The sequence below is a fragment of the Calypte anna genome, chromosome 5 (genome assembly GCF_003957555.1).
Source record: "Calypte anna isolate BGI_N300 chromosome 5, bCalAnn1_v1.p, whole genome shotgun sequence".
NCBI lineage: Eukaryota > Metazoa > Chordata > Aves > Apodiformes > Trochilidae > Calypte > Calypte anna.
This window is the reverse complement of record NC_044250.1, coordinates 5,041,089-5,062,738: the sequence shown is the minus strand read 5'-3', so window position 1 is coordinate 5,062,738 and position 21,650 is coordinate 5,041,089. Positions and strand designations below refer to the sequence as shown.

Below are 21,650 nucleotides of genomic sequence, written 5' to 3'. Positions count from 1 at the left end.
GTTTTCTTTTTTTTTTCTTTGAAGCCACTATTATGAACATTTATAACACTTATATAAAAGTTATAATAACGTTATATATGACCATGCATAATGTTACTAGCAATTAAAGAGCAGAAGAGATCCTCATTTAAAGGAAAACATATTTTTCTGCTTGCTTCATGTTTGTCTCCAAAGGCAATTCCCACCTTGAGCCAAATAACTTTAGTCTGCTGTTGAAAGCTCTCATTTCAGAAGTCAAAACCTGTCCTTCCCAAGATGTGCTGACAGAGATGACTTTAATGCCACTGGGTTGCAGCTGAATGGTGAGGTTTCAGTTCTCAAACACAAGTTGTAACAGCACATTCATGCTGCACAACTCAATATAAGTGTCCAAGAATTAATTCCTGTTGACTTTCCTGTTGAAAACTCGTATTTTCAAACTTCATCAGGTGCATCTGTGTGTATTGACAGGGTGTCAGGCTGAGAGGAAACCTTCAGCTTGTGTTGACACAGTGTTATTTAGAGGAAAAGGTCCATACCTGCTGGGTGAGTCATCTTTAGCAAGAGAAGTGGTGTTCATCACCATTACTCATTCAAAATTAAATGAATTTGTTCAAACAGCAGATCTGCCTGATCTGACCTGTAGCAAAACCAGGAATCTTTGCCCTGTTTGGTCCAAATAACCCTGTCCAGGGCCTGGCTCTGGTGGAGGTGTGGTGCAAAGCTTTCAGGCAGTGGCATCACTGGAGGCCACTTTTTCCCCAGGGAGTGTTTGTGCCACTGCCTCCGCTTCCTGCAGCTGGAGAGGGAGATGTGGGAGCTGAGCATCAGCTGGACCAAGAGCTGAGCACCCTTCGGTCTTTAACCCTGCTGAGATCCCAGACCTAAGGATTTCTCCTCTAGAACCAACCTGCTGGTGTCAGGGTTGTTTTCTCACAGCTACAGCTCTTGTGTTCCTTATGATCACTGGGGTAGACAGCTCTTGTGTTCCTTATGATCACTGGGGTAGAGTCTGAGCAAGTTTTAGTGAGTGTTTAACTGCAGATCCAGCCAGCTTCAGAGTCCTGCTTGTACCCTGGTGCCAGAGGTTCTGTCGACCCAGAAAGGAGCTGGAATTCACCTGAACTCCACTCAGCTCTACCTGGAAAGGTGTGTATATAAAAATAACTCCCAGCAGTGGCTGCTTATTTTGATAATGAAATTTACTTAGGATTTATGGAATTAAAAAAATGCCTCTCTGAAAATAGAGTACAGCTCATAGCAAACTTCCAGTAAGTAATACTTATAATTTCCCTTTTGATGCTCTGTTCCAAGCTTTCCAGGGAGGGCAGATATATTTGTAGTGGAACACTAAGGCATTGGGATAACCAGTTAGTCCAGTGAAGTGATAATCTTTCAAGACATTTCCCCCCTGATTTTACAAAGCAAATGAACTGACAGAGCTAGCAATGCTTTGCATAGATTTAAAGCCCAGGGTAGAGACAAATCTTAAGTTGTTACGAACAACAAGTTTAGTAGCTTACAGAAGTAAAAAAATACAAATACATTCATGATGTTAATTTCTGAAAGGAAAATATAATTATTAGTGTTTTTTTTAATTTCTGAGGTCAGACCAGCTAGATGTTGTTCATTCTGCTTAGAACACTCAGTCCTGGTTCAGGATCTTCTTCCTGAGGAGCCGCAGCCTTGACATGACCACATCCCAGTCTCCATAGGCTCCCTCCAGGTGCCTGCTCACTTCTGATCCCGACTGGAAGCTCCGGCGGCCGTGAAGCACACGCCAGTTGTCAAATGTCACAATGTCCCCTGGAAAGGGTTCACACAGAGTTTAATGTTTGGGGTGTTCCAGCTGATTCCTTCAAGTAGAAGAGGTGGATTTAAATGATACCAAAAGTTAGGGAGTGATCATTTCAAGCAGCTCAGCTGGAGATCCAGAGCAGTGTCCCAGTGGTTTGAATTCTGAGCTGCTGATTCTCAAGCAGAGAGGGGCAAATCCCCTTTGGCCTCTGCTCCTTCTATAACCAGGAGTTAAGGAGCAGAGAGGTAGGAGAGGCCATGCTGAGAAAAACAAGCCTTGAGGGGAAAGGCAGCTGCAGCAACTCCCCAGGAAGGAGAAAAAGAGTGAACAGCATTAGGATGATTTCTATTTGCTCAGTCTGGTGCTAATTGTGCTGTACACATCCTGCATTACTATCCCTGTTGAGAGAACTCTGAGAGAACAAAGTCAAGCCACTGAAAGTTAGGAAATCACATAATTAAGGCCAGCATGGCATTTTAATTTCCCCATGTGCCACCTTTATGATAAATCTCTAATTAAATAACCTTATATTCCTTCCTTCCTTATCTCCCTCAGCTCTATCATCATTTGGGGGCTTTAATTGATGGGATAGATGGTAGTAATGTAATGTGAGGTACTTTGTTTCACCATTTATTGTGTGATCTTACGAATTATTGCATGTTCCCAACAGGGGGAGATTCATTTCCTCACGGACACTTTAAAGACTCCAACATTGCAGTACATGAGGCAGTCAGATACATTAATGAATTTATTTTTTAACATCTCTTGAGAGATGAGGGACTACTCATACCTTTATGTTATAGCTGGGGAATGAAAAAGCAGAGATCAAGACCAAAGCATTTAAATCTATGCATGGACTGACTTTTTTAAAGAGTAAAGGACATTTTTGCAGCATGTTTTATGTTGAAAACACAGCCCTGGACTAGTGTATGTGGAACATTTAGCACTTCTGAAAATGTGCCTCCTTGTATGGGCCACCCAGACAAAGCAGCAGAGCAGCAGTGAGAGGTAATTAATTCCTCCAGCATTACACTGGCATGCAGTGTCTAAGCAAAGATGATGACTGAATTCCCCACAGCACTGTTCAGCTTCCTTCAGGGTTATGCACATCTGTGGCATCTCCCAGGTGCTCTGCAACTCCTGCAGCCATTGGGAAGGTGCCCCACTGACAAAGTATCAAAAAAGGAGAATCATTTGGCTTAGTGACTGCACTCTGCATCAAATGAAGCAGAGGAAGAAGTATGTGATTGTCTATCATTTAATGAGCAGACTCTGAATCAGGGTGGTACAGCAGTCTTACCATCATCATATTTCCCATCTTTGGGCCTCCTGATAGGACAAGTTACAACTTCCTGTATGCTATGGGGTTTTGATGTCATATAAAGATACTTTGGACAAATTACTAGATAGAATTTTTTCCCTCCTGCCTTCTTCTTTTCCTTCCAATGGCAAACAAAATCTGTGAGCTGAATGTAAGGATGCAGCATGAAATAAAACAGGTGACAGAAGGACCCAAACTTGTTCTCAGTACCGGTGCTAACAAAGTTCAAGTGTTTAGACTGTTAGGAAAAAACACGTGAGAAATCATTGCCAGGAGAAGCAACTTACTGACCTGGTTTCAGCTTGTAAGTGAACTTGTGTTCTGCACTGTTTAATAAATCATCAAATTCCTTTAGAGCTGCATAAAATGGCCTCACACTGTCAGCTGGTACATCAAACACTGAGTCTCTGGTTGCATTATTGTAGTTGATGCGAACTGCTTGACCCCTGGAATCCACACTATGAAGCAGAGAAGGAAAGGAAAAGCAATGCTGAAACATTTTAAGACTGTTAAACAGCATCTGAACCCTCCTGCTGGAATTTCTGTATCTTTGTATAGTGAAACTCAGGTTGTTATTGGGTTGGATTTTGATAATTAAGCCTAACTAGGAAAAAGAATATCAGGAGAAAGTGTAGGCACTGGATTTCCTTAAACATCTATATTCTGTTCACTTTACTGACCTTTCAAAAATGCAAAGATTATTATCATCTGCACTTGATCTTGTTGTAATATATACTTCAAAAGATGATTTCTCTTTGGCATGCTGCAGATGTACTGCTCAGAATTTCCTAACAGCTGTTAACCTGAGTCTGTACCTAGGAGTTACATTAATTATCACCCCTTCTTGCTGCTCTGTGGCAAAACCAAGCAAGGAAAAACATGCTGTGGCAGTACAAAGTAAAGAATAAGCAATATACTGGCTAAAACCCCACCCCAAATCAAGAATAACTCCAGAGCAGATGAAAGCAGTGTTTCCCCACGAGGTGGCAGGAGCAGACCTTCTCCTCCTAACCTGTCATTCACCCTACAACTGGGATTTTATTTTCTGACGTTGGAGCTACTCACTCTATAATCCTTTGTTTACACTGCACAGCAAACTCGCAGTAGTCCACCCCAACATCTGTATAGTCTACAGCAGTAGAGGTCAGGATCTGATATGCTTGAGGACTTTGTGCCTTCAGCTTGTTGGATACATGAAATCCATCTACAACTTCACTTTCACCTCCTTCTGCTGTTTGCTTTATACAGTGCAGAAACTGAACCTGGAATTAATTAATGTCTCATTAAGAGAAGAATTAGTTTGCATATTTAACAGTTCATTTGTGTCAGTTCCCTCATATCTGTGGTTCTGGTTTTGGTTGTTTCCCCACCCCCCAAACCCCCCTTTTTTTTTTAACACTTGCCCAAGGTTATCTTTGTTCCCTTGTACCTGTTGCTATGACTTTTCAGTTCTCTAATGAATTATCTGGAATATGAAAGGCACCAGGTGGAAATACATTTTCTGTAGTGTTGTCCTGCTTTACAAAATGGCCCTTTTTTGTCTAATTATGAAAAGACAGATTAGGATCTAATTCATAGAAACAGAATATAAAAACTTATTCACCTTTCTTCTGCTGTGTTCTCCTCCTGTAGTGAACAGATGTGTCCTAAGGTATCACAACTTTACTAAAACATTTAGACACCCAGATTCTTTAATGTAACAAAAGCAGCATCAGAAGCACGTGCAGGACCTTAGTGCTTTCCCATATGGTGGTATTCTCAATACTTTCTGAGATTTCATTTAAAAATTATGGCATACATAATGGACTTGTTATGGAGAACTTGCATCACAATGTATACATTGCATGCTCATGTGTACAAAGATTGCTATAAGCAGATTAATGTATTATTGTTTTTACATTGCTTTTTTCAGGCAAAATTCAGTCACTGAACTCTTAACTATAGGAATATTTCCCTTTCCCTTTTTCTGTTGTGAAAAAGTCAGAAGATTCATTTTACCCCAGGTGGATGCTGCAGAACAGGATAATCAGTATGAAAACACAGTCTCCCAGTTGTATAAGCCACATTGTTAGCATCTGCTTTGTCTTGCACTTGCCAAGTTGGTCTTTATAATGAAAGGAAAAAGAAAAAACTATGTTAAAGTAACCAGCCAGTGTGCCAATCAGTACCCATTGAAACTCTGAAACCACAGTACAAAAGAGTCACTCCTGCTTTCAACGTGACAATACTGTAAAATTATAAGGAAATAAAGATTTAGCAGTGTTCCCCCCCCCGTCCCCAGCACAGATTTCAGCAGCCCTAGATTCAAGCTAGAAACTCAAGTGTGCTGAGGGACATGTGGCCCCAGGATGGGATGGAGAAGGATGAGGGCTTTCCAGCAGTTCTGCTTTGCTGGATGCAGCTGAAGTCACTAACCAAGAGGTATCTGCTAGGATAAACCATCACCTTAGAACTGAGGCTTCAGAAATAAGGAAGTTGGCTCATTTCCTTTTGTCAGCCTTTCATTTTTTTTCATGCCAGGTGGAGCACACTTTCAATGAAATATGAAATTGTTAAAGGCTAAGTAACTTCCTCAAAGAATAATTTTGAAGCTTTATAATCTTAGGAAAAAATACAGGATCCTTTTGCAGGGGCATCTTGCCTGTAACTTGAAGACTTGCCACTGAAGGGAAATGTCTTGGTGAAAGACTTTGTAATTTCTTCCCTTTCTCTAATGCTTTTTCTGAGAACTACCCCCATTTATTTTGTTACATGGTTTCTGTCTTGAAATTTGATAAAAAACAGTGAGGAAAAAAAAATCACTTATGAGACAAAGACATCACATCACAGCACCATCAAAATCTGGTTTGAGGGACACACCATGCAGGAGAGTTTAAGACCAAGAACCTCATATTTTTTTGGTACAGAGTTCCCATGATTGAAGACAGTCCTCAGCAGATGCATGTGAGAGATCCAGACATTTGTCTGGAAAAGTGTAAGTCACCTCAGGCAGTCCATGTAATCACAGGAGCATAAGTGATTTAGGAGAAAATATGAAACTCCTTTTCCCTTGTGAAATACCACAGACCAAATATATTATGTTTCAGATGGTCTGTGTCTAGCATTACTGATTAATATTAGTTTAAAAATATGCAAAAGAACGTGCAGAGCAAAATGATTTTTATACAGCATCAAACACATTTCTTCTAGGAGTGCTATTTAGTATAGAAACTGTGCAAAATGCTAAACCTAAGTTTCTGAAATTGCCAAGGCAAAAACATTGAACATTTGCAAATGTGTTTGACTGCCTGGAAGAAATAATTTTTATTATTTGGTACAGCTCATATTTATGTACATGAATACAGTCATGTCTCAGTACATGACTTCAGTACTCAAGTATGGTAATTTCAACCACACTTCCATAGTTCCCAGTTTTACAGCCAAAAAACAGTCCATTATATCATCCTTCTCCTTAGGTGCTGAAGGTACCTATGTTCACTGTATCTTTAACTAAAGGCTCCAGTGTCACTTGGTGGTTCTAAAACCATTCAGCACATATTAATTGTCTCATTTATATGCAATAGGTACAATTGCTGCAATGGTAGTACATTATTATAGCACTATTTTGCAGAAGTGGTCAGTGCTTGCATGCTGTTGGGCTTGGTGAGGGGAGCTGGGCCCTGGAAGCTTTCCTTCCATGCCAGGAGCTTCAGTCAAAGCTCAAGTTACTGACTTGAAGTCAGTGTTACAAATAGAGAGCTCAATGCTGAATGTGAAATAAATCAACCTTGTGAATGTCTCAAGTGAACTGAAGTATCAATTCAGTCATGGGCAGAGCACATGAGAAGTGAAGGAAGAAAATGTGGGTAATGCCAGAGGACATTTGGCCCTTAGGGAGAGCAAAGTGGAGTGGCTTATGGTTTAGTAATTAGGGTCAGATTTCAGCATCAATTGCTCAGGCTGTTTGACAGAGGAGGAAATTTGGCACCAGGCAGGTGTAGGAATTTTTTGCATGAAGTGGCAACGTGGGCTCAGTCTCCTTGAGCAGAAGCAGCCTGTCTGTCACATCCTCAGTCTTGGCTGCACTAGGAACTGCAGCCACATTTGAATCATCTGGTCTTGGCCATTACTTAAAATCTAAGTTGTGTTCATAAGAGATTTGGGACCCATGTCCCTCTCTTGCAGCTGAAACCCTCTGAGAGGTGCAGATGGTTTGGCTGGTCCAGTGGGAGTGGAGGAAACCCTTCAAACCACTGCAGGTCCTGGACAGAGGAGGAGCACAAGGTCTAGGGCATGAGAAGCTGAAAAAGTAAATTGTGACATGATTGGAGACCCTGTGAATGGAGTTTTGCCTCTGTCACATAAAGAAAAAGGTTCATTTGAAAGAGTGGAACTCAACTCCTTGATGTTGTCACAAGGCTGATGCAGAGCATGATTCCACTTTTTACTGTCAGGACATTTTAGGTAGCATGTACCAAACAGACATCTTGACCAGAAAAAAGGCTTTTGTTTGTCCATGTGTCAGGGTTATATTCATTGCTATTACATTTCATTTTAAAATTCATGGCCTGTTGAGGTAATATTTTATTTGGCAAGCTTGCCCATTCCAAGCTTCTCCTTTTATTTATAATATTTGGTAGGATTTGTATTTGGCTGCTAGTGACATCAAGGGAATTACCCCAACTTATTATTTTATTACAGTTGTAAAAACACCTCAGAATTGGATGCCAATATGAAATTAACTTCTGTTTTAGAGGTGATAGACTTTAAAATGCTGCTCTGCATCTGCTGTTAAGGCTGAAAACCCAGAGAAGTTTCTGCTACTGTGAGCAATACATAAGAGCAACAAAACCAGGCAATATAGTAACTACAGCTGAAAATAAACCATCTTGAATTAGGAGAAAAGATACAACAGATATAGAAGTCTTTTCTTCTCCATTTTTAGGCTGGGCTCCAGCTACACATGGATAAAAAAACCAAGAAACTTGTTTCTTATAAAACACCCTCCCCTCTGTATCCAAAAATAAGCCAAAACCATTTAAGTATTTTTCAATTCATTTCATGAATTACACATTTAAGAAACATTGAGTTATTAAGCTGTTTGAATACAGTTCTCTATTTTCTGATATGTTTAGCACGACTGTATAAAAATATTTGAAAGTAGTTTTGTGAGTAAACTTTTTTAACTTCATCATGAAATGCTGGGTACTCTGGGAAATGGGTGCTCTGCCCATCTTCTCTGTGATGGGAGATACAGTAATTTGTCTAAGTCTTACAGCTTTCCATGACTCAAAATCAGGCTAAGAAAAAATATCAATAGAGATAACTTCCTCTGTTCAGAAGGGAGCTGGATTAGGGATTTTTGATTTGGTTCCATGGTACAGAAAAGTACTGCTGTCTTGTGGTTATCTTGTATTTGATATCATCTGTTTTCAAGCATTTTTCCTTCTCTCAGCAATTAATGTTATTCTGCTCTTTACCTGCCCTGCCCTTGACAGCAAAGCAGTCCTCTCATACAGAACTTTAATTGACACCACATTTTCCAACATGAAGAAAAAATTTCACTTTGTTTGAATAAGTTAATCCACAAAAGAGGTCCATCAAGCTGAAGTGAAATATATTACAGGCAATTACACAATGTCCAGCAAAGCAAGGACATGAAAAATCAAACTCACCCATAAAAAGTGAGGCGCAGGAAGCCAATCCTCTGGCCGAGTCTCAGCAACTCTCCCTGCTGAGCAGCAGCTCCTGTCAGGAGCACAATCCCTACTTTCTTTAGGGTGCACAGCCACTTGTATGTGCTTTCATCATTGTGCATGATTTCTTCAAAAGGCATTTTGGGAAGCTGCAGGTCTGAGCCCCAGTACTCACATTCTGAAAGGGAAGAAGCAGAGAAACAAGTGCTTAGCATCAAAGCTCAGCCAAACTGTGATGTTAACAGGATAGCCATGAATTTGTGAGTATGCCCCCAGTCCTTCAACATGCTGAAGGTGCTGAAGGTTTCCATGGATAACAACCAGTCTCACTGATGAAATTCAGCAAAACATTGCAGCAATGCAGTTTCAACTCAGAAGTTGAATAAAAGACTTTGAAAGGGATAATTTTTGTTGTTAAAGTGACATCAGAAGTGTGCACATTCATTCTTCTGTCTGAACTGGGGACACAAGAGTGGTAAAGTTTAAAACTAATGAAAAGATTGTATTAGTAGAATCACAGAATGGTTTGAGTTGAAACGGACCTTACAGATCATCTTGTTCCAACTCCCCTGCCCTTCCACTAGAACAGGTTGCTCAAAGCCCTCTCCAACCTGGCCCTGAACACTTCCAGAGAGGGGGCAAAAAAAAGTGTTTGCTTTCCTGCCTTCTTTCTGTCCCAGGACAGAAGTCTCATGCCTTCCACTTCTTTCCTCCCAATTTCAGGCAACATCCACCTTTCTCTAGGTGAGATACAGACACAGAAATCAAGAATTTAAAACTACCACTGCCCAGCAAGGTAGTGGCCTGTTGGCATATGAAAAGTTGAAACAGGTTAGGATACAAGGCTTGACTTAGACATGGACACTCTTCAGATAATGCAACCAGCAACTGTTGGTCAAATAAATAAATAAAAATAAAAAATAAAATAAAATTTAAAAAAGTAAATAAAGTAAAATGTGAAAGTGAGAAAAGTGCCCCACATGTACAGGAGGTAGAGATGATAACTGGTGAAGCCAAAGTGACCCCACAGGAGCACAGGAAAGATGCTGGGAAAAAAAAACCAAACCAAACACAAAACAAACCACAAAGCAAGTCCTGGTTGCAAAAATAAAATAAGCCAGTCAAGAGGAAGTGTGCTGCCCTTCATCCTTTCAAAGGAATAAGGCAAAGAATAAACCATCCACAAGTAATGAGAAAAGAACAAGGAAGAAAGATGGTGTCCTACTTCAGGTCTGGATTCCCTCACTGGGAAGCACTCCTCACCTTAAAGCCACAGCCCCAGCTCCAAGATACCACACCAGATCTCTGCTGCTTTATACTCATGGCTGATTTACTGCAAGCTTCTTAAGGATTAATTGTTTGCTTAAGCATTAGTCCTTGGGGATGTGTGCTGATGTCTTTTAAACATACCCCAAATCTTTAACTGTTGTATGTCAAAATCAAGGTGTGCATGCACAGATGTAAACTGAGACTCTGCTGCACCAGAGATCTTTTATCTTTTTGCTCCAAACACAGAAGCATCTGAAAGCTCCAGGGAGCTCTTCACAGCTGATGGTGGAGAGAAGACACCAAAGCCAGTGAGCATCCTAGGGGCAGTGTGGGAATGACACTATAGCCAGGATGGAGACACAGCAGATGGTTTGCTGAACATGCAACTACCAAATAAATAGATGGGTTCCTTGATATGACATGTAAAAGAAAAGAATAAGTCATTACAAGTGAAAAAGCTCAGGTTCAAGCTCTGAAGACCACCCTGGGGTCATCTAGGGACAACCAATTAGCTTGTGGAGTTAGTTGAGGTCAAAGTCCCTTTCTGAGGACAGTGCTGGGGTCATTTGAGGTCAACCAATTATCCTGTGGCATTACTTGTGGTCAAAGTTCCACTCTTGGGAACTCTGCTTGGGATCACTGAGGTCAATCAATTAGGCCATGGGGTAACAAGAGGTCAGACTCATGCCTTGGGACCATATTGGGGTCATTGGGGTCAACCAATCAGAGCATGGACAGCTGAGCATCAGCTCAATATCCATACTTTCCATTATTCCACACATAATTTTGCACAAACTCAAACCATGGTCAGCATACAAGAGATATAGAAAAGAAAAACCTGCTGATAGTCATTTGTCCATGTGTGGATCCTGGGAAGATCTGGGATGCTGCAGGAAGAACATCTTTGTTAACTATTAATTTAAAACTACTCCAGACAGGTGTATTTTATGATTTTCAGACACATTTGCAAAATCAAAATAATTTAATTCAATAAAAGGCAGTGCTATATCTGTTCATTAGTGCAGGCAAAACCACAAAACAATAAAACCCTGTGATTCTTATTTTGACCTCAGTATTTGTAGGCCAAGATAACATTTTTTAAATAATCAAGATTTTTTTCCTCTCTCTCTTTTTTTTTTCTTTTTCCCCCAGACTAATCCTGCCAGGATCCTTCCCAGTTTTATTGGCTCCAGTGCATTTAGCCAAGAACTCAAGGGAATGGTAATGTAGGCAGAAAATGAAAAGGCAGGAAATTAATCATGGAGCCCAAAGCCCAGCTTCTCACCAGGAGACCTTCTGGAGTCTGCTACTTGTTAGTGCAGTTATCTGAAAGCTGTCTGACAGTGCTCCTGACAGTGAATAGTGGAAGCCCCAGTTGTGGGTCACATTTGGTACTTTAATAGAGATTTTCTTCTGCAGCTGGAAGAATTCCAGAGAACATCCTAAAGTACCACGTGGTGTCTCAGCTGTTGTACCCATCCTCGGGTTTTTTTATTTTATTTGGGGGTTTTAAAACAGTCCAGGGAGTTTCAGATAGTATCTCCTCACACACTGCCTGCTACCACCTGAAACATCCACACAGTATATTCAATTCACAAGAAAAGATCATTTTATCATTGCCCAGAAAGCATGAAACCCAAGACAGCTGCACTCTGTCCCCTCCACTGCTTTCAGCCAGGATGGATGCAGTACCAGAGAGTGGCAGCATGGGACCACCAATCCCAGCCCTTTTCTGCTGGCAGCTGCTCAGCTGATTTCAAAGCACAGCAAACCCAGGATTGATTGCAGCTCCCCAGGCTCTTTGGTAGCAACCAAAGTGGGTCCCTAAGTGGGACGTTGGTATTACAGGGTAATATGTATCAGTTTGTGTGCACAGATAACCACACACACACACATTCAAACCAAAGAGGCTGCAGAGTAAGGGGTAAAAGGGACAAAGTGCTATTTCTTATTTTGTTCTGTGTAATTTTTGCATTGATTCTTTTGCAAAACTCTAAACACTGGCTTTAGTTCAAGTCTTCTCTTAAATGTTGAATCAGAGCTCCAATTCTTACAGTAAAGACATTATTGATTTCCCTTGCTTTGATGACTTTTGTCTGAAGCTGCTTATTCTTTAGAGTCCACAATAGAGCATGAAAAGGTTTTACTGTATTGAAGTGACTGTATTTCTTCAAAATACTCTGTCCTTAGAATTGGCTGGGTTGGAAGGGACCTCAGAGATCATCAAGTCCAACCTTGATCCATTGAGTGCCACATCCAGTCTCTTTTTAAATATCTCCAGACACGGAGAATCCACTACTTCCCTGGGCAGCCCATTCCAATGTCTGATCACCCTCTCTGTAAAGAAATTCTTTCTCATCTCCAACCTAAACCTCCCCTGGCACAACTTGAGACCCTGCCCTCTTGTCTTGCTGAAAGTTGCCTGGGAAAAGAGCCCAACCCCCCCCGGCTCCAACCTCCTTTCAGGGAGCTGTAGAGAGTGATGAGGTCTCCCCTGAGCCTCCTCTTCTCCAGGCTGAACACCCCCAGCTCCCTCAGACTCACCTCACAGGACTTGTGCTGGATCCCTTCACCAGCCTGGTTGCCCTCCTTTGGACCTGCTCCAGGACCTCGATATCCTTCCTGAACTGAGGGGCCCAGAACTGGACACAGGACTCAAGGTGTGGCCTCACCAGGGCTGAGTACAGGGGCAGGTTTTATATATTCCATAGAATAATTCTTTCATTTAAATCACATCTAGCTTACTTGGTATTTTATCTGATTCTTGGTTAACTTGTCCAAGAGTGGCTAGACCACTTTGATGGCATAGTTTATAAAACACCTCCACCTCTCTTTGTTCCAACACACAGGACCAATAAAAACCATCATCTATTTCAAGCAGTTTTCAGAATGGGAGCTCTGGGGGGTGACTGAGGGATGTGCTGAAGTACAAAGAGACAGCAAGAGCCATGCTGGTTTTTTTTTTACTCTTTTCCCCAGATACAGGTAGCAAGTACAGAATGCAACATGCTCATAAAAAAGAGAATCTAGACATTACAGAGTTACAACAGTTTTCAACAGTTGCAAGGTCTGCAGATTTCCAGCCACCAGTATTCCTCTCCCTCTTGGCTACGGCTGGTGAGGGACTGTCCAAGAAACACAACACACATACCACAATATAAGCTATCCACATAGACCATCTTTTATATCCTACCCTGTGTTTCAAAGAAGCTGTGCTATGATTGACAAGCTGTTGAATTTCACAACATGTTCACAAAATGAAAAAAGTGCAATCCTTGAGGAGGGATATAATCTCACCTCATTAAATTCCTTTTTGAGGTCACTCTATGGCCTGCTACTCACTGCTTCAGTGTGTTTAATTCAATATACATCCTTTCACACACTTGAAAGATGGGGAAAAAATAAAATAAGAATGTTTTCCTTTTTCTGTGTTAAAAGTTATGAAAGTAAAATAGCTTTAGGTATGCTGCATGAACTGCCAAGAATATCCTTTGAAAGACAAATTTAAGCTTCAGTGTTGGTGCAGGTAAAGAACCATGTGTAAACTAATGGAATATTTACATTTCAGCATTTCCTTGCTAGTTTTTCATGCTGTCTTGCTAATAAAATTTTCCTAATCTTCCTTACATAAAAAAAAGACATGGAGGAATATTAGTATTTCAAGGAATATATCAACAGATATTTCCCCACTTTGGGAAATGAATATATGTACCTGGAATTCAACTGCAGCTCCAGGAGCCCCAGGCTTCCCTGAGTACATGGGCTGTAAACTCCTCTTGTTCAAATTCCCAGTTCCCACTGTGCTTGCTAGAAGTTCCACCTAATCCAGGATGGTCCTTCTGCAGCCAAGGGACAATGTAGTGTTGGGTTTTGGGGTTGTTTTGGCTTTTACCAACCTCTGCTTTGCCACAGCACAAACCAGTGCATGCTCAGCACGTCTCTCTGTGACTCTCCTTGATCTTGGTGTACCACATCCTTCCTTTCTAGCTAACTGGTGGAAAACATCCAAGGAACACCAACCTTTCCTCCCAACCAGGCCCTTCCAGTGGAGGCAGCCATCTGGCCTCACATCTCCTGCTTCATCAACAACACAAAGGAGACAAAAGCTAAATTCAAAATGCTTTTGTAAGTAACCTGGAAAAGCAATCTCTGCTCTGTGTAAAAACCATCAGTGCTGTGAATCCCACTAAAGTATTGGGAATTTATACCTCCCCACACTCTGCAGAGTATTCAGGAGCCAGTGGAGCTGTTTAAGCTCTACAGTTCCACTATAATGTGGCAATTGCAAAATTTCAAGGAAACTGAGCTGTTCACTGACAATCTCCAGGCAGCTACTAGAACTGAGAAATGGTTCAAGCAAAGTAGATTCCTAGGGTCTTGGAGTTTTTGGGATGTTTAGCTATTTTGTATTAAAAAAAACAAAGCCCAAGCCCAAAAAACCCAAAGATAGAAAGAAGTAGAAAATATAGTTAAATCTGTTTGGTGAGGCTATAAACTCTTTTTCTTGAAGTTCCACCTCTCTCCTATGAATTACCTTCCAGTGACAAGTGCAGCCAGGATCCTTGATGGTTTGGGTTTGTTTTTCTTTTTAAGGTGCAAGCTGCTTCACAAATGCTTATAAATCCTACCTCTTGTTTCAAAGAAAGACTCCAAGTTCCCAGCCCTTCAGCAGCATCTTGATGCAGCCAAGAGCTTAGTCTGTGAGCTACTACAGGAGTAACCTTCCCCCCTCTGACATTTGCCAATGTACTCTGTTAATGGCACTGTGGCAAACATGCCAAAAAATGAAAATGCATTGTGCATAGCTCCAAGTATTACTAATCCTGGGAAATGTGCAGCAGTGGGTTATCTGAGAGGAAAAAAAATAAACCAGTGCAGGTTGTAAAGTTGTTGCTACTAAAAACATGGCCTTGCTTTATGTCTTAAAATCTTCCTTGTGATTTGGAAAAAAATACAGTTTGAACTCGAATTTTTTACCCATTTTCAACAGCACTGAGAAGACCTGTTCATGTACACGTGCATTTCTACAGTGATGTTCCTACATCACAAATTTCTGAGATGCTTCTAGATCACTAATCACATGCAGTGCTTCCCCCTGAGCACTCTGTAGTCTTTCTTGATGGGTCATGCCCAGAAATCATACACATTATGGAAGCCTTGCTCCATAGTGGGACCACTCCACCCACCAGGAAAACATTGTTGTGTTATTTAATCTTTTCCCACCCCACATCCTGTCCGTGGGATGCCTCTGTCTTGGAAAATTCACCTCAGCAGATGCAATGCAGTGAGAAAGGCTGGAGAACTGGGAAGCACCTGGGGTGCTCAGAGCCTCCCACAAGCTGCCTCTACCACACACAAAACCTGTTCCAGTGAGACTGCAGAGGGTGGTAAATCACTCCCTGTGACATTTGTTTGAACACAAGTAAACAGGAGGAAAAAAAAAGAGTAACTTTGAGACATCAGAACTGAAGAAGTACGAGGTGGCTCCTTTGCTGCTCTTTTGGAAGTATCTTCTAAGTTGGGCTGAAACCTCCAGCTACTACACAAACAGAGGGCTGTGCATACCACACACAAGGGATCTGGCACTGCTCTTAAAAGAGGAAACTTGGGACATTGCCAGAGAGCTATTTATAGTCACTTCCACCATGCACTGAAAATTTGACCTACTCTTCTTTTTGGGTTTGACCCCAGGCCTGAATCAGAAATCATGATGAGAAGTCCTCATCAAAGCAACATGAAAAGCAAATAACCACTTGCTGGAAAAAAAAAAAAAAAAGGAGGGGGAGGGAGGAAAAAAAGCCACAGCTGTGAAAATGTCAGCAGTGAAGGTTAACCTCTAACTGCAGCAGTCTGGTGAGCTGGCTCTTGTATTTGTTAGAACCAGCATGCAGGGCTGGCATTCCATATCATCATGTGTAATTCTATACTGCTGGGATACAATTAGCTACTTAAGGGCATGTGATTTGCAGTGTGTAACTCCACTGACTAGAAAGAAGCTAATTCTAAATTTACCCCTGTACATAGTGAGAAACTGATCTCAAACCAGCCTGCAAGCAAGCTCACATGCCTTGTGACTGCTGGCTGGTTTGCAACTGAAACCTGAGCAAAGCTGGGAGAATCTATCACTGCCTGCTCAGATCCCTGGGAATATGAGGAAAAGCAGAATGACAGGACTAAACAAAGCCAAAGTTAACACAGACCTTTAGTTAGTTTAACTTTTACAAGGATTATTTCTTGGGATCTACCACGGAAAACAGAATTTGCATTCTGAACTCTGAAGAGTCTGTTATAGGGTCCACTGGAATGAATGGAAATATTACTCACTGCTGAAGTTTTAAGGCAGATATAGTGGCTGAATCTTCAGAACTGACTTTTGTGTAGTGCTCAGAGCTAAGGAAGCTTTGACCAGCAGATAATGGGAAAATTAACTGGCCCTTCAGTTGTCTCAAAAGTCCCAGACAAAGCTCAGATCATAGAGATACCTAGGGCCCCATACTTTCCCATTTCTTGTCTTTCATGGGAAAACCAACCAAACTTTCTTTGCTTTGTTAGAATAAAAAAAACCACACCCGAAAAGGATCATAAACCAACCACAGATTTACCTTTTGCTGAGCTCTGAGGGAACCAGTACTGGGACATGAGTTTCACACCATCAGCCTGTCCCTAATTTCCTTTTTCTCAAGTAATATCCTGTTCCTCATTCTGAACACAGATCCATAACTTTATGCAACACCAGATCTCACAGGAACACTCTCAAGAGTAACAGCAGAAATCTTGCAAGTTTTCACACCTTTCATTCTCACATTCTGAAAGGCTGACAAAGAAACAATGAAGTGCATCCCAGGAAACCCAGGCGGGGGTTGAAATTATTCATTCAGAAGGGAGAGTGATTTGTACCAGGTAAATGTTACACTCCTGGCTGCACAAAATATTTCATGACCAAAAGACAGCCAACGACTGCAGTTAAGAACAGAGCAAACACAACCTGAACTTCAGTGCTAGACACAGCTATGCTACACAGTTACTTTTTAACAGAAGGACGCCTAAAAGGAATAAAAAAAATTCGGTTGTAGCTCTCTGGCAATTCAACATAATCTTTCTAAAACTGAAAATTCAAATAATGTAAACAGTGCACACACACTTCCACTGTCACATAGACCACTTCTTGTCCACATGGCTCATTTTTGAGACCTACTACTAACCCTTTCTGGAAGGAAAAAGATTTTTAGGAAAGCAAATATAACCCAGCCAGCTGAACTCCTCTCAGGTCCAAGGGTTAGAAGAGGGGAAGTGCAACCATTCACAGCCTGGCACTGAACACCAACCAGCTGGGTAGACCTGGGCCTCACTGTCAGTGTCAGACTTGTCATAATTGAAACATATGTAACAGATGTGGTTTTAATTCCTACCTGTTAAAAATAATTCTTCTCTCATTTCTGCTCTGGCTGCTTCAGAGAAACATCTTTTTTTCAACCACTCAGCTTCAAATTCACTTGCATGCTCATCAGGCCATATAATAGAGATCTTCCAAAATGAAATTAAAGATAATTTTAGAACAAAAAAAATTTGAAAAACATCATGCAGAACAACCAAAAAAATCCTTAGAAAGTACAGAAAGTGTAATATTTAGATCAATATCAGAGTTTAAGCCTTCTCTGTAGCATTATGGCAAACAAGTAATGAAAACCCAACCTGAACAGCATCCAGACTCTGATACCCTTTGTAAACAGCCATTTTCACATGAGCCCATGACCTAATTTGCTGTTTTCTGTGGGCTGCTTTCACTGCAGGAGCTGTGCACAGCAGAAAGAGGAGAATGACAGAAGCTGGCACATATCACTGGGGAGAGAGCTTCACCACAGCTCAGAAGAGAGCAAAAATATCTTCCAGAACACTGACAGCTTGTTAAAAAAAGGGACAAGAAAGATGGGCAAAAAAGAAATGCTAGGAGAGGAATCCCTCTGATGGTTTTAAAAAAGTCTTCCCTCTTTCAAAGAGTTTTTAAGGTGGTGTTTATTTTCTGGAAAAAAAAAAAATAAATAGGGAAGAAAGCTTATGGCTTTGCTTGTCATGAACCAAAAGAGCTTGGTGCAGCACACACCCTCAGCTGAATTCTCAAGGCTGTTGGGTAGGTATCCATTCCCATTTCACAGGATTCTGATCATTCACATTAGGTAACACACCAGTACCAGTTTAGTGCTGTGCTCACCTCAGTTCCTGAGTGCAAGTGGAGGAGACATATAATCCCTCTACTATATTTGCCTATTCAAAGCATGGATTTACACAGCATTGATTTTGGAAACAACCAACCAACACAGGAGCCCCAAATTCCTCAGTACAGGCCCTTAGCTGTGATCCTGCATGGGTCACAGCCCCTCAAACTCCCCCTGCAGCAGAGCTGCCCCAGGAAGCTGCTGCAGGTTTGCCTACTGCATCTTTAATACATTTAAACCATCTTTAAATGTAAAATGAAGGAAATGAGTTTGCATATCAAAAGAGTCATGTCCTGCTTTTAATAAAACCTATAAAATCTAAGTGAGGTGTTAGGTTTTTATGTGGCAGGAAAGATTAAAATTCAAAAGGAGGGCAGTTCCTGTCCTCTTTTGCCCAACATCCTCCTCTTTTTAATGAAAAAATGTTAATCTAGATGGGTAGGTGCAGATATAGATATAGACACAGACATTAGGCCAGTTCTGAATATCAAGTTCAACTTTGGTTGAAGTCTTCTCTAAAATGAAGTTTTCTGTACATGGAAAATTAGATTAAAAACTGAAATTATTGTTATAGATCAATATTTTCATCATTTTACCATTTGATTTTTGAATTTTTCAAGACATTTACTTATGGAAAAAAGAGAGAAATAACCAGACATGGTTAAAAGTGTAATTAAGAGTTTGGGGAATGCTCCTATTATCTTTTGAGCATCTGCCAGTACGAAACACATAGCAGAATTTTAAAAAGCAAAATTATATTCTAAAATCTGCAGCCTGGCTTTCTGTGCTCGCTCTTTAACACCTAGAAAGGGAAGTTTCACATACAGGTAGGAAGGTACTTTCCTCAGACTGTGATTATTCCCAAAAGCTTTCGGGTTGACAAGATAACACCAATTACACTTAAAGGATAACCAGGCACCGCCTCTGACCTCACGATTAATTGACAGACAAGTGCCACCAGAGGGAGAGCGGGGACGCTTTGCTTCAAATACCTTTTCTCTGCCTGCCAGAGTCACCTCCTTCACCACGATGTTCACATCCAGGTCCTCCAGGAGCAACTTGCGCGCCCCGGCAGAGCTCAGGAAGCAGCGTGGGCACCGGCAGCTGTCCCGCAGCCAGACACAGGGGTAGCGGCTCTCGCTCCCATCCTCCCACTCCACGTGGACGAAATCTCCCAAAGCTTCCACCTTCTGTATCCCCGGGTTCATGCTGAGCGATCAGGGTGTGCGGAGCCAGGAGCCTGGGAGTGATGCGGGGTGAGCAGGATCCTGCCCCGCGCTCTCTGCGGGGACTTTGGCCCCCGGCAGGACCTTGGCCACTGCCCGCCACGTTCTGGGTTGATGAAATCGGTGGAGGGAGGATGACTTCGTGGGGTTCCTGAAACATAAAAAGCAGTTCGTTACTGAAGGAGTCAGTAAAGGCCATTTTAAGATAATTTTCTCCTTTAGGGATTTTTATTATCCGTTGCTTATGCTTTTTTGAGGTGCAGTTTGAGACCCATCTAATAAATAAACTCCCACCAGACATGAACCAGACTCCCCCATTTGCTGACACCACGTTTCTTTGCTTTACCTGTACAGCTACTTAAAATTTAATTCTGGTTATCAGTACTTTAAGAGAGCTGAGCTACCCTGGATAAGATGTGTTCTCCCCACACAGGATTAAGAAGGGGCAGAGAAATGAAGGGCATAATTTTGTGTCATAAGCAAATCCTTGCATGCCCCAGGAACAGGTTGCTGTGTCAGAACTGGGTGTCCAATTCTACCTCAGAATTGGACTCTGAAGACAGGGTATGTAAAAATGAAGAGGATCCTGCCTGGGTCTCTGACTGCACTGAGGTTTTATACCTTTTAGGTGAGTCAGAAATGAATGCAAACTTCAGAAAGAGAATAAGCCCAGAGCAAGCACAGTGCATGCACCTCCTGCCAGGAGGCACCAACCTGTGAGGCAGCATTAGAACATCTCATTACAAAACATCTCTTCAGGGGAACAACTGCTGTTACTTCGGACTACAACAGAAACAAAGAAGTAAATATACACCATAAATGGAAAAAAAAAAAAAAGTCTGCACATTTATATTACTTCATTACTTCATTATGCTGTGTACAAAGGCCCAGGACGAGGCTGCCTGAAGGATTCCTGTCAGAGGGTCAGGTTTTGGTCCCACTCCAGCTTTCAGTCTTCTAGATCAGCCCAATTATTGAAGGACAAGGAAACTCCACAGGCAGGGAAAGGGGACATGGAGCCCACGCCACAGAACGGCAGCAGAAACCGGAGCGCAGCCCGGGCCTGAGCGGCGCGGCCGGGAGGACGTGACCGCCGGCACCGCCTCAGCCGCTCCGCCCCGGGACGCCGCGATCCCCCCCAAAGTCCGATCCCCTCACCTGCCCCTCGACCCGGCCCGGCCTGGTTCCGATCGGTGGGGTTCGGCTCGGCAGGCCCGGCCCCGGGGAGGACCCCGCCTGCAGTGCCCAATGAGGGGGGGTCCGGGCTTGTACAGGCGGGGTCTGGGCAGCGCATCAGCATGTGCTGGGACAGGAGTTCGGGCTGAGGGAGCCCTGAGGGAGTTCGGTCCCATGAGAAGCGCAGCAGGAGCTGGGCTCGTTTAATTCCTTCTCTGCGCTGTCCTTGAAGCTGATAGTTTTTAAGAAGGGCTTTGGCTCCTAAATTTTGGTAAGGAGAGAGAGGGAGAGCAGAGTAAGAACTCTCTTCAGATCATGGAAACAAAGATGGGAGCTGGGAAGAGTGTCCTGGCCATCCTTGCTGAGGTGTGGTAATAAACCACATGTCCTTACAGCACAAGCAGAGACTGGAAGAAAGGATAAAGAAAAAAAACAAACCAAAACAAAACCAGCAACAAACCAAGACCAAAACAAAAGAAACACACCCCCCCCCAAAAAAACAAAAAATCAGTGTCTTTATATGCCAGATGTAAAACATCACTAAATAAGAAAGATGGCCTTAAAGGCAAGGTTTAGAAATTTCCCTGAAAGAGTTTTCAGGCACTAGACCAGGTTGCCCAGGGATTTTGGGACATGGTTTAAATGTTGGACGTGGCAGGGCAGGTTAATGGTTGGACTTGACGCTCTTAAAAGTCTTTTTCAGCCTAAATGATTCTATTGGATGATTTTACCATCAAATAAATCTTGTGAGCAGTAAGTTTCAGGCAGATGAACTTCCAGGGAATAAATTTAAAAAACAGCATTAACATACCATCATTATTTAATGCCTGGTATCTTCTGGCTGGCCAGTATGTTAAAGCTGCTTTTATTTGAAGAGTGTTTCATGTGGTTCTGGAGGTTCAAACTGACAGAAAGCTCGTGTGTAGTTGTAGGCAATGGTTGGATGTAGCACCTACCAGTTTTGGGTTGGAGAGGCCACTGTTGGTCTTCCAG

At 42.0% G+C, this 21,650-nt stretch overlaps 1 protein-coding gene across 1 annotated transcript; it reads right to left on the bottom strand.

The window, feature by feature from the left end:
* Positions 1-1,005: 1,005 nt before the first annotated feature.
* Positions 1,006-20,598, bottom strand: BBOX1 (gamma-butyrobetaine hydroxylase 1). Its single transcript, XM_008504860.2, has 8 exons — positions 20,346-20,598; positions 19,248-19,632; positions 17,452-17,566; positions 8,753-8,951; positions 5,097-5,202; positions 4,164-4,360; positions 3,390-3,556; positions 1,006-1,785 (listed from the first exon to the last, which is right to left on the bottom strand). The coding sequence occupies exons 2-8, from the start codon at positions 19,461-19,463 to the stop codon at positions 1,625-1,627; spliced, it is 1,161 nt and encodes a 386-aa protein (XP_008503082.1). The 5' UTR covers positions 19,464-19,632; positions 20,346-20,598; the 3' UTR covers positions 1,006-1,624.
* Positions 20,599-21,650: the final 1,052 nt, after the last annotated feature.